Source organism: Leuciscus leuciscus, assembly GCF_965113295.1.
Source record: "Leuciscus leuciscus genome assembly, chromosome: 17".
Lineage (NCBI taxonomy): Eukaryota > Metazoa > Chordata > Actinopteri > Cypriniformes > Leuciscidae > Leuciscus > Leuciscus leuciscus.
The window spans coordinates 26,459,921-26,473,542 of NC_138741.1; the positions used below are offsets into that span (position 1 = coordinate 26,459,921).

Sequence of the window (13,622 nt, forward strand, 5' to 3'; positions counted from 1 at the left end):
TATTTTTTCAGCCCATGTCACCCCTTCCTTCCTTCCTTGCATCCGTCATCCTCTTTTCTTTCGTTTCCCCTCATCGCATTGGTCCGTTCAGCTCTACTGACCCACTTTACCGCAGAGCACAAGGGCGAGAGACTGACACACATTTTCATGCATCTATGATTAACACAGAAGGCCGTTTATTCATTATGCTCATATCTATTCTACAGTGACCGCCGCATTACACCAGAACTCATTCATCATTCAAACACTCAAATACAGTTCGCTGAAGTTCTTGCCTGCAGAAATGGATAAACTGCACTATTATTATAAATGACCTTGTAAGATTTGCAATAAATTGATCAGTTTACTTCAGTACGTGTGTTCCATATAAACATGATTCTAATCTCATTTGTTTGTTTTTTTGGTTGTGCCTGTGATTACACAGTATTTAAACCTATACTGAGAGACTTCAACTTGTGGTAAAACACAACAGGTGCAAGCATAACTTCCTCTGGATCTCCAAGAAAAATTTTGAGAAATGACAAAGACGTGTTAGCTAGCTTGCATTGTCTGCTTCTGGTTTTTCCTGTTTTTCCTGGTTTTGTGGAAGAGTCCATCCTGAAGCACACATACACTACTCACCCCTCAGAATAACACTGACATTACTTTTCAACAATTCCTAATATGGAGTTTTACAGCATTTCACTTCAAGACAAAGAGTAAAAACATTGTAAGAATCATGACAGTGTTTAAATAGGCTCATGGAAAGATTGTCTAAATGCGTGTGTGTGTGTTTGTGTACGTGTGTGTGCGTGTGCGTGTGCGTATGTGTGTGTGTGTGTGTGTTTGTTTGTTTTTGTTTTTCTATCCCGATGGGGACTTCAACCCGAATGCACACGACTCATGGGGACGTGTCACTGTGGGGACCTAAATTGAGGTCCCCATGAGGAAACAAGCTTATATTTAAATCATAATAGGTTTTTGTGAGAATGCAAAAATGCAGAAAGTTTTGTGTGATGGGTAGGTTTAGGGGTCGGGTTAGTGTAACGGGACAGAATATACAGTTTGTGCAGTATAAAAACCATTATGTCTATGGAGAGTCCCCACAAAGAAAGCGAACCAGACATGTGTGTGTAGTCCAGGTAAACCCTACATTATGGGGACAAAATGTCCCCACAAAGCTGGCAATATCCAAAATCCTTGTCCTTGTGGGGAAATTGTTTAGTCCCCATGAGGAAAACGGCTTATAAATCATAGTGATTTTTTTGTTGTTGAAAATGTAAAAATGCAGAAAGTTTTCTGTGATGGACAGGTTTAGGGGTGAGGTTAGGGGATAGAATATACAGTTTGTACAGTATGAATAAAACATTGTCTATCATTAGAAAGTCCCCATAAAACATGGAAACCCAACATTCATAGCAAAACAAATCACTGACGAGTGGTCTATTCCCAACAAGAGTGAAACAAATATTCATAATATTATATAAAAAAAAAAAAAATTTAATTAAATTCACTCCTGATGGCAATCATGGCATTAATAAATAACCAAACTTATTGGCACCAAATATGGTTCTGCACAAGTGACCCAAATCTTATCATACTGGCCAGTAAGTTTCCAACATTAGTTAAAAATAAAAATAAAAATCTGCATATTACCAGCAGTGTGAATATCCCGAGATCATTCAGATGGAACCAAAATATTCTTAACAAACTAGTCCTTGGACAAATGTGCTCATTTAGGTAAGATTCATGAAAACAGGACAGCTCCCTGAAGAAACCTTCATCTTTAATTAATATGGTAGAGTCCAGATGGAGTTAACTGCTCTTCCAGACCTGAAAATACATTCAAATTTCACCAGAGTCACTCTAATATTAATAATCCAATATTTGATTTAATCTCAGATGCTTTATTAAATGCACTTTGACCACCTTATAGGCAGATGACATTCGAGGTCATGGTTAAATCGGAACAACACAGCCCTGAGGAATATCTGCTGCTGACAATTTGTGAAGGACTGTAACTACAACAATGCAGACTTTTATTTACAGGAGCTACTTATGTGCACACGCACTCGATTGAACTACAGCACCATAAAACTCAACCTCGGATAACATCACATTTGTTTAAAGCAACGGCACAGTCTTCATACAATAAAAAAAAAACATTTCATGTCCCTCTTAGAGAACCAGCTTGGTATCTAATATACATGTGGGGTCTGTTTATCTGTGACAGCTGCATAAGCCTGCGCTAATTTTCCAACCTATAGCAAGCCAAGACATCTGCACCAAATGCTCGCTTGGCTCAAATCAAACTGCTGAGCTAGCATAGGGTGGAGTTTGCTATGGGAGCTGTGTGAGCCTTAAAAATAAGAAGAGCGCTCCTAGTTTCCTATACTGCAGTCAACGGATTTCAGATAGTACAGTTTGTTCAATATGTCACACACTGTCTTAAGGTTCTAGCCAGGTCACGTCTAATTTTTCATAAGCCATGTTTTTTTTTAAACATGCATTTTTTTATGTTTCATCAGCAGAGCAATCAACACAATCATACTGAATGGATTGCACTTCTATCCCTGGCAGCCTTGTTTTACAATAAGGAGATGGAAAATTCTAGGGTTGGCCACCAAACAAAGCTCGAGAGGCAAAATATGAAATCAAAATGAACAGTATTACCTTTCCTAATACATGTTCCTGTTCCTGGGCAGACTAAGACAATCTATGAAGTGATTTAAACATCATTTCACAATGATCTATGAAGAAAACAAATGATTGTGGTGAGCTACTAAGTGAATCAATCACTATTGCCACACATATTCATAAACATTGCTTGGTATTATAAATATATACTACTGGTCAAAAGTTTGGGATTTGTAAGAATTTTATTTTATTTTATTATTCTAATATGCTGGTTTGGTGCTCTGAAAAAAAAAATCGTATTATTATCATCAATGTTGAAAACAGTTGTACAGCTAATTTTTGTGGAAACCGTGATGCATGTTTTCCAGGAGTCTTTGATGAATAAAAAGCTTGAGAATAAAAATCACTTTTTTTTCACTTTTGATTTTACATTCTTTCATAATATAAAATCTTACTGACCCCAAACTTTTGAACAATGCACATATAAAGTATATTGATTACTTAAATTCCCAACTTTTCCTCCCCATTAGAAGAGTGACAAGTTCAACTGAGAGTTAGGAATTTAGTTCAGAGCACTAGAGCTTAACGAGTTAATCAGATTACAAGCACCATGTGATGGAAGAGGAAGGTTTTTCTTCTTTATATACTATACATAGGCAGCATTGCTGGAGTGCCACTGACTAAAGCTTGGCAGAGTAACGCTTTGGAACTAGGGCTTCTCGATTATGGCAAAAATCATAATCACGATTCTAGGTGGGCGATACGATCAAAGTCTTATTTCAAGACTTATGGGTAATTTTTTATGTCAGTGAAATTTCACAATTATCGATACTTTAGCAAAAACTAATGCTAGGTTCATTTTAGTAAGAAACAGGTCCTCAAAATAAATACATAAGACAAGTAAACAGTCAGCAATACAATAAGAACAAAGAAACTAATTGCAAACAAAACTGACAAATAAATACAATAGATCAAAAGTACAAATTAAATAAACCGTGTTTTAAAGGTGCTGTATGTAACTTTTTCACTACTAAAGCATAAAATTACCATAATATGTTTGCAGATATTTAGGAAACATGCTAAGTTCACAAACTCGTTTCTCTGAAAAACACTTCTACAGCCAGTTATTTTACACGTTCCGTGTTGTCAGTCAGTTTTTGTTTTGGTCTGTGTGATCTCGTCCACTGCCAGTTCACCTAATAGTATTTCGACTCCCCGGGATGCCAGTTAGCAGGAATCAGTGTATTGCAGCCAGCAAACAAACTGGGTCAGAGATTGCAGATTCCACACAACCTAAAAAGCCTCGGTATCATCTAAAAATCTCTATAACGAGAGTATATTAAAACGCGGATAAATCAACTTGTCAACTTATAGTGTGTAAGTCTACTCGGCAACAAATTGCGCTCAATCTTGTTGTGTGTCCTTAAACTGGCGACCCACATGAGCTTCGAGTCTGAGGAGGAGGGGGCTAGGGGACACACAACGATTTCCGGTATTTTAAATGACCACTAGCTGTCATTCTTACAGACTGCTCCTTTAAATTTTTCAGGAAGATGTAGGTAATCAGGAACAGTGGTAATCACATGATAAGTAATAGCCTAAAACAACAAAAAATGAATAATCAAATGTGAAATAACACTGCATAGTCTTACTGTACACATCAAATATTGATTAGCTAAGTTATTCAGTCAAGATCAGTAAATGATTTTCCATTGTCATTTGTTGTTTGATTAACATTAATGACAGACTGCAGCAGGAATATTAGGCTGCTGTCACTTTAAAAGCTATGCATGGATCCAATATACTGTTACACACGTGTTTCTTTCTCAACTGTGTACGTTTACTTAAGACATAACCCATCGTGTTTACATGAATACTCTCCAAAAAGGCATTTTGACATTTTTCTATGTACACGTTTAGGCGCGTATCCGAAGCCCATTTGCTTATCCGCGTTTGGCTCCGACTCGGAGTGCGCACACAGAAAGCCAGCTGGGAAACAGTATCTCTTTTGCTGCTTCATGAGCTTTTAATAACACTGATACTCCACTTTTTTGGGAAATAGGCTCATTTTACAACTCCCCCAGAGTTAAACAGTTGAGTCTTACCGTTTTCGAATCCCTTCAGACGAACTCCGGGTCTGGCGGTACCACTTTTAGCATAGCTTAGCATAGATCATTGAATCGGACAGGACCATTAGCATCTCTCTCAAAAAAATGACCAAAGAGTTTCTATATTTTTCCTATTTAAAACTTGACTCTTCTGTAGATACATCGTGTACTAAGACCGACGGAAAATGAAAAGTTGCGATTTTCTAGGCTGATATGGCTAGGAACTATACTCTCATTCCTGCGTAATAATCAAGAAACTTTGCTGCCGTACCATGAGTCCAGCAGGCGTAATGATATGACGTTAACCTTGGCATTAACATGACGCTCCAAGGTATTTTTAAACAATACTGTTGTATTGCTATGGTACAAAAAATTTGAGTGGAACACTTGTAAGAATGTGGAAGAATGTAAATCACAAGGCCAGGTGCACAAGATAAATAAATAAATGCCAAAGAAATTATTTTTGGCCACTGCTCTAATTCAATCCATTTGGATGGCAAAAATATCCTAAAATCAAGCTGCATTCATGGTTTGGAGAGAGAACCGAGCACCTACAGGATGTTTTGAGAGCTGAATTGTTTCTGTAAAATGCTAGACTAGCCCTCAGTAGGTTATAGGCCCTGTCTGAAGCACACACTCAAAATCCTCTTTCAGATCCAGAACTTCCTGTTTGTACCACACCTAACTTCCCTCTGAGAACACTCATTTGCTATCAGACTGTTATCTCTCTCCTTTTCCTCTCTGTAGTCTCTTGTTCGCCAATAGGAAAATCGGTCTTCTTGAACGAAGATATTCACACGACTCTGTCTTTAGCAATGTGCTACAAATCGAACCAACTTTGTGTGACTACCTCCAAGGTGAGATCTGACTCACAGTCATAGATCATCATTCCATTGACAACATTCACATAGTCTTGTTCTTTAAGTGTGCGTCACATAAAACTGCAAAACATCGTATAAACCTGAGTTACTCACCCGGCAGGGTAGGCAACCAGTCCTGAGTGTGGATCACATGCCAAAGCACGACTCCCAGCGGAAGTGATTCCCAGAACTTTCTCCAACGTCACCTGTGGAATTATATGGAAAATGAGAAATAACAAAAGTTATGAAGTGCATTACAAGATCCTTAAAGTTACAAAGAGTCTTTAAATTTCACACAATGTGAAATAATAACGCACTAATAATAACCCAATCTCACGGGAAAACATAACTATTTTACGAGGTGGCAATTTCATATGAATTCTTATCATGCGAGTTGTACTTTACTTTACTTTATTTGTTTACAGGGGCAGTGCACATTAATAAACATAGATGTAATGTGCCAGAATTAAACAAAAAGGCTATTTTCATCAGACCCTTGACAGAATATTAAAAAGTCACCCTAAAAACAAAGCATCTTATATTAATACACACACAAAAGAGAAGAAAAAAGAGAACATAAAAAACAAAATTCACATTATCAAATAAAAAAATACAAGTACATGATGATTCCACACGGAAATCAGGCTAAAATACACTAACAGAAAATTGTCTAAACAACGTACGAAAATGTATTATTATCAAAAAAAAAATTAAGCATGAAGTTCCCCTAACCCCACCACTAAACACATAAATGACAAAGTACAAATTCAAACAAATTAGCCATCAATTCGCCAAAACATAAAATAGTTACAAATCGCCATTAGATTGTGTTGAATAAAATTATATCATTCATTATTTTATATCATTATTTGAATGATGAACTATAGCCTAGGCTATATAAAAATGTAACTAAATTGAACATCTAAACAAAGGACAAATCACAAATATATGATGACACCAAAAATTGCAAGACAAACTCAATTCTGGTTTAAGCAAAATGTCAGTTAAATTACATAACTTTTCCATAATTAGATTACAACAACACACAGAGTCAATGAATGACTGCAAACAAATGATGTGATTATACTATAGACATCATATCTATTTAGCTAGTAAAAGATGAGTTGGAAAATTACAGCAACAAATTTACTTGAATAAAGACCACTTATTAAAAGTGTTTATTATGCAATACTTTGTTTAAAGAACCTTAGAGACTTTAAATGCGGGCAGAATGAGTCTACTAACTATTGCCCCAAAGTGGTGTTGTCATCTTAAAAAAAATATTATGAGCTAGAAATTTTCCATGAGACTTTGTTAAAGGGACAGTTCACCCAAAAATTATGTCATCATTTACTCACCCTCAAGTTGTTCCAAACCTGTGTGAATGTCTTTCTTCTGCTAAACACATTCTTCACAATATCTTCTTTTGTGTTGTTCAACAGAAGAAAGAAATTCATACAGGTTTGGAACAACTTGGTGATGAGTAAATAATGACAGAATTTTCATTTTTGGGTGAACTATCCCTTATATATGAACTACATAAACTCAAGGCAAAACACTGATTAAAGCAAATGAACAAATTCAAATATAAAATTCACAAATCTATAAACAGGCCATGTTTCGTTTCAATAGCATTTCCATTACAGCGTCCATTACAACTGCATACGCACTGAGCTATAACATGCTTAAAATGCCAAAATTTGGTGAAACGGCCTGCAATTACACAAAGTTGTTTTTTTTATAATTAAAGATCGCATAACTGTACAAGATGAACACATAATAGTGTCATTCTAACAAAAATGAAGGTATGCACACACATGCACAAGGTGTTTAGTTTTCAACATTTTAAGTGCAATACAATACACCACATACAAATTCGCTTACCGCACATCTGCACCTGTCTGTTCAACATCTGAAACCTTTATTCTATGCATTAAAACCTCTGCCAGACCACCTCTTCAAAGCAAGCATGGTCACATCCCAGCAGAGAACACTCTCTCACATCAATCCCATGCTACTTTAAGTACAGGTCAATGGAGAATGAGAGGAACAACACCTGGTTTATGAAGTAGTCTCCTCTAATTCTGCCATCTCAGACCATTTCCCCACTATATGGGTTGTCTTTCCATTTATTGCAAAAATGCAGGTTACAAGAAGTCTATAAGCCAAAGTTGATGATGCTACGCATGTACATTTATTATCCTACTGTAAGCTGAATGCAGTCCCAATGTACAACCACAATTTGTGCTGAACATGCCGATATAAAAAGCACTGTAATTGAGGTTGTTGCTTTGATTTATCATCTTTCCAAAGATGTTTTGACAGACCTCCATATATCCACTGTATATTAGTGCCTTAGCGTGCTGGAACAAAAATAACTAGTTTTCAAATGCACGCGGTTTTTAAGCCATTTCTCATTCAGCATCTCTCAAGGGAATTTCTGGACCAACGGCTGTATCACGCACTTTTCCAGAAACTTTTTTTTTTGCAATCGCTGTATGTCGAATCCTCAGAGAAAGGCAAAGACCTTGAGCCAGGAGTCAATGAACTGCACAGCACCTGGAGGAATGGCTTTGATTTCGATGCAGCGTGTAAACCTTAGAAAACAGAACCCAGTATAAGAGCTGAACTGATGGTCTTACAAAAAGCTCAGATCTCTTTGTTTGGCTCCAGAGATTCCTCTGACACCAGAGATTCCTCAACTGCTTTAGGCAGAGAGAGAGAGAGAGACACATCTGCTCTTTTATACAGAACAAAGGCACCTTGACAGAGTCTTTTGCATAACACTTAAATGATAGGATGTACAAGATATTGTCTCTGGAGCAGTGATAATCACACACTCAGATAGTACCACTCCAATTGTGCTTTTTTTAATGATGAATTGCATGTTTAATGCCTGAAATGGATGTAGCTGGGGCCCATTATTTGCAAAAAGATGTCTTTGATCAATGCAATATTAAACTAGTCTTTATAATATTGCAGTGCTTTGCAAACATTCAGTAACATCAATGTTTAAAATTGCTTATTATATTCTGGTCCTACAATAAGCCTTGGGTGCCTCCACTGTAAGAGTAGGCTATGTGATTTTTTTAAGAGTAGGTAATAGAGGAGGTAAAATCTCCTCCACAAACCACACAGTCTTAGGTATCGTTCAATTCTGTAGCACAAACAGTGAAGTTTAATATGTTAGTTATGGGCATAACTCTAAAGTTGAGCAATAATACGACCTCAGACAACACTATGAACACCAAAATACAGACTAGTGGAACATTCCATATAGATATGGATTTGGTTACTGAACATGTGGTAGTGCGAACAACAGTGTGTAATTTATGAGCAACAAATCATATGCAGCTTAGGTCTCAGAGTTATTTAAGGCATTCATCTCAGTTGCAAAACAGTCTCAACAATCACACAGTCACAGGGACTCCTGTGTATGAAAGGGAAGTACAGTCAGTCACCCAAGGGTCTGCAGCAGTAAACAGGCAATCTGAATGGAATGCAACAGTCAGGGATGATTGCTGTGATTCAAAAAATAGTTACAGTTATAATAACAAGAGCAAAAGAACAGTTCACAGTTCGCAGAACTACAGGCCACAAATATCAACACTGCTCTAAATAAGGATGAATGCTAAACGAATCAGAATGCAGAATCTTATGCATTCCAAACTTCTATGTAAGAGATGCATGCATACATACTATGCATACCTACAAGTGTTTTGTTTGAAACAAAGACGAGTGTTTAGAGTTGGTAAACCTAGAAGTATCTAAATCCATATCCCCTGGTATAGGCTATCCTATCCTAGTGCATATTTGTGCATTATATTTACACAACATGCATTTTACCACTGCTTGAAATTATTATATAATATAATTATTTAAAAAACTGAAAAAGACTGTTTAAAATCGGAATGATTAATATCCTAATGCATATTTTGTGCAATATTGCCAATGCTTTAAATTAATTTAGTGCAATTTATTATAATATATTATTGTGCATTATATTTTCCCAGCATGAGTTTACCAGGGGATTGAAATGATTTGTGACATCTGGCAAATATAGGTCAGTGCATTTTACAGCCTTCTTACTGTTGCATTGTACTGAGAGAGCCACAGTATGCCTCTGTAAAGTTTACATAACAAACCCTGGAAAAAATCTGACATATTAGTGTCAATTCACTGACGCCTTGCATTAAACTGCAGAAAATCACAGCGATACATGATATGATACATTACAGGCAACTGCAGATACAGATTCCACACATGCTTCGTGTCATACAGTAAATGCACTGTAACGTTACCTTATTACTGAGATTCTCTTTGTTGATCCCAGCTTTACTTCTTCTCAATTTGATGGAAGGCGACCGGAGCAGATTTTTAAGCCGACTTTTGATAGTTGTATTTTCCACTGTCATCTTGATTTGGTGTGCTCTTGAATCAACGTTTCCAACAAACAAGCGGAAGCCCCTCGCTCTACAGTCACAGCTGATGATCAATTAAACGATACGCGTTTAAAGTAAGCCATGGTCTGATCATAGCCTTTTATTTCATAATACTAAACCAATCCACCGGAACCGTCATCGCGATAAATCCAGTGTGGTTGTCCTGCCGGTGAGAGACGCGCTCCTCTTTAACGTCCATTTGTTAAAATGGACCATGTTTCGTGTCTAGAGTCAGCAGTTTGACGGTCTGAAAGCTCCGCGAATCACCTCCAGCCGTGATACCTTCACCGGTACAGTGCGTGTATTTACAAATTCTACTACTGTAAAGGCCAGGCTCATGAATATTAATTATAGAACGCGAGTTTGTTCTGTCAGTTTTATGATTGGCTGAAACGCTGACGACGGGAGGCGGACGCTAGGCAACTGGCCAATTAACGACTTCTGCTATGGGGGAATGCTTGACTTCTGAATATTAATGAGATGACGAGTCTTGAAACCCCGGGAAGGTTACGAATTAACGTGTGCTTGCCCTCATTAATATTAAGATAGCCTTAGCCATAGTAGCCTATACATTGTTACGCATGGCATTACTACTAGGCTGATTATACTGCTTATACGGGCGCCGGGCGGTTGTGTGACTCTGCAGTGTTTCCCTAAGGTGTAGACAATTCGTTTACTTAAGGCAAAGTGTTTATTTTGATGTTTGCAAATAATAGGACCAATAGTAAAACAGAGAATTGTGGCATTATTATCTTAATTTTCCCCTGATGGGAAGCCACGTTTTAGAACATGGGTAGCTGGTTTAGGCTGGTGCAAGACCAAATTGACCAGTAACCTACTACCTGCTGGTAATACCATACAGGGCAGATTTGCATTTTACAGCAATGGTTCCAATGTAAACACTGCATGATAGCATTTCTCCAGTCTAGACCGAATGGCATTTTGTGATTCCATGTAGCTTCAATGGACATGAAACTTCGTAATATACATTTTCCAAGTACTCTGAAGGAAAGACAACAAAGAGATGTCATAAACCTCCCTGCATGGCGAACTAGGAGGGGGTATTTATTGCCGGAAAATAGAGATTTATGACGAAGAACAAATTCAGCCTGATGTGGCATTCAGACTGAAAATAGCAGTAATTGAATGACAAAAGCAACTGTTTAAAAATAGATTTATCCCTTCATTACCTAAACATTGTTGTAAAAAAAGAAACACCAACTGAATCTCAAATGTTAACTTAAAGGTAATTTGTTAGTGTTAACATGTAGAAGTTGGACTGGATTATTGTGTAGCCTATACCTATTTTTTTTCCCACACCAAGTCTGCCATCTAGTGATGCTAAGAAGTAGCCTACCTTAGGATTTACTTGTAGGTTTTATTTTATTTTTTTCATTCAACTGTGAACTCAACCTGACTAGTACATATGTCCAACTTTAGAACAATTTCGATTTCGATTCAATTTAGATTAATCACTCATTTAAAACTGTGAGTCAGACAGACACGGATATAAAATTGTTTATTTCCTTGCTTTGCCACAAAGTCGTAAATGGTAAATGGACCTTTTATTTAATACACTTTTTATTTAAAACAAACAACTACATCAGCAAGAAAAAATGTATGTAAACTTACATTTATAGTTATATTAAAATGTTATATTAAGTTACATTAAAGACATTAAATGCATCACCTCACAATTGTGCAACTAGACATGTGTGGGTGTCTTTAAAATATTATTTTTTCATGTTTTTATTATTCTGCATTATTTCTGTTCTGTTTTTGGAACCACCATGAAGTTGGATCACACTGGTAGGTTCATCTGAAGGCCCTCCCAAATCTCGTTTCTTACCTACCTGTAAGAACTTTCTAGCCCAGTTTCCCAACACAACCATAGGAGGAAGTTTACCATGTCCCCGCTGCATATGGAAAATTAAAGGATCAAGACATGCATTGAGACAGTACAGTATTTGAGAGACTTCAGAGAGCAGGTTGACCACCCATGCAACCCAGCAAACATTTTTGCAGTGATCCAAAGTGAAGAAAATTATACAGGCAATGATGTAAAGCAGCTGTCCTGGCACCCAACACACCAGGAAGTTGGCAATGAAAACGGCAATCAGCCAGATGGTCTTGTCCAGGCCTTGCATGTTGCCTTGGCCCCACTGCTGCCTTGACTGTTTCATCCTGGAAATGATCTTCACATAGGCAGGAATAATGAGGATCAGTGGTACAGAAACCTGAATGGAGTAGTAGGACATGAGATTGTAGGTTGCTTCAGTGGTCCTGAACTTCGAAATCACCACCGCTCCACATATATGGATGCCATCCTTCCTGACCGAATAGAAAATGTTAGGATAACTGAAGTAGACGAAGAGGGCAGTGATGGCCCAGAGAAGCAGCGAAACCAGTGCACTGTTCCGAGGGGTGCGGATCATTCTGGACTCCAGAGGGAAGACGATTGCTAGGAAGCGGTCGGTGCTTATGGCGCAGATGAACATGGTACTAGACGTCAACCCGACAAAGTATAGGATTTTCACCACAATGCAGAGCGAACGGCCAATTTTCCAGTGGTAGTCAGAGCTAATGTAGACAGCCCAGGGTCCCATAGAGGCCAAATAGGCAAGGTCACACAGAGCTAGGTTCAGTACACCAATGGAGCCAATACTCCAAGGATGGGATGGCCGCAGACAAGTCCACAGGCTCCAGAGATTTCCAATTGTTCCAAGGATTGAAAGCATGTAAAAGACAAAAGGTATGAAGTTGGTGGCATACTTGCGGTTGGAGGGACAGTCTATGTGTAGAACCAAAGGAAGGGTCATTTCATTGGAGTTGGTGCAGTTCTCTGTCCAATTGTTTACTGCCGTCATTTCTTATGCTTAGTCTATATTCCATTAAAAAGAAAGAGGCAAAATTAGTTACTTATCCATTGTAACTTATTCTTAACTATCCAGCACCATTTTGGTCTGGACGCTGAACTCAAATCAATACTATTTCAGTCTCATCTCTTACAACATGTTAAACAAAATGCACATTAAAGAATGGATGGATCTTACCTTGACAAAGCTGAAAGAGGTTTGATTACACCTCTTTGTCGACTGCTGTATATCAACCATGATTCCTCCTGGAAATAGATCGGTATTTGCTCTTGGGACTTGCGAGCAAGGTAAAAACCATTAGTAGATAATAACCTACAATTACCTTGATAATTACTATCTAATTCTCTAAAGTCTGTATCAAATGTCAAATGAAACGCTTCAGAGTCTTCAAGGTATATTTTTGGACAACAGACTGACGCATCAACCTGGGCTGTTTCCCAAAAGCATCATAAGCCCAAGTAGATCAAAATATAGATTAATATTTAAGATTAATATATTTGCTGATAACCATGGCCGCATGCGTTTTAACTTGAGCATGCTCATTTACATCTCATTTGTCGTTTGTATTAAATATTTTAGAACTTGGCCAAATGCTAATTGTTAAGACTAAAACAACATTTTAATTAAAAAGTGCATGATCTCAGAAAAGCACATTTTAGACTAAGCAATCAAAAAGAATATTCACATCTTCAGGTTTTTTTAATTAACCACAATTCTCAG

At 37.5% G+C, this 13,622-nt stretch overlaps 2 protein-coding genes across 5 annotated transcripts in view; both read right to left on the reverse strand.

Annotated features, from left to right (window-relative positions):
• mapkbp1 (mitogen-activated protein kinase binding protein 1) overlaps window positions 1–10,323 on the reverse strand; it is a 52,232-nt gene extending 41,909 nt beyond the window's left edge. For all 4 annotated transcript variants that reach the window (XM_082142282.1, XM_082142281.1, XM_082142280.1 and 1 more), the window contains exons 1-2: window positions 9,886–10,323; window positions 5,699–5,790 (exon numbers count right to left, since the gene is read on the reverse strand). In XM_082142282.1, coding sequence (XP_081998408.1) covers window positions 5,699–5,790; window positions 9,886–9,999 — 206 coding nt within the window. In that variant the 5' untranslated portion in view covers window positions 10,000–10,323. The remainder of the gene's footprint in view (window positions 1–5,698; window positions 5,791–9,885) is intronic.
• A 372-nt stretch (window positions 10,324–10,695) lies between these two features.
• LOC309478682 (P2Y purinoceptor 4-like) lies at window positions 10,696–13,506 on the reverse strand. The gene has a single exon (XM_082142353.1). The coding sequence runs from the start codon at window positions 12,891–12,893 to the stop codon at window positions 11,760–11,762; it is 1,134 nt and encodes a 377-aa protein (XP_081998479.1). The 5' UTR covers window positions 12,894–13,506; the 3' UTR covers window positions 10,696–11,759.
• Between the last annotated feature and the right edge of the window lie 116 nt (window positions 13,507–13,622).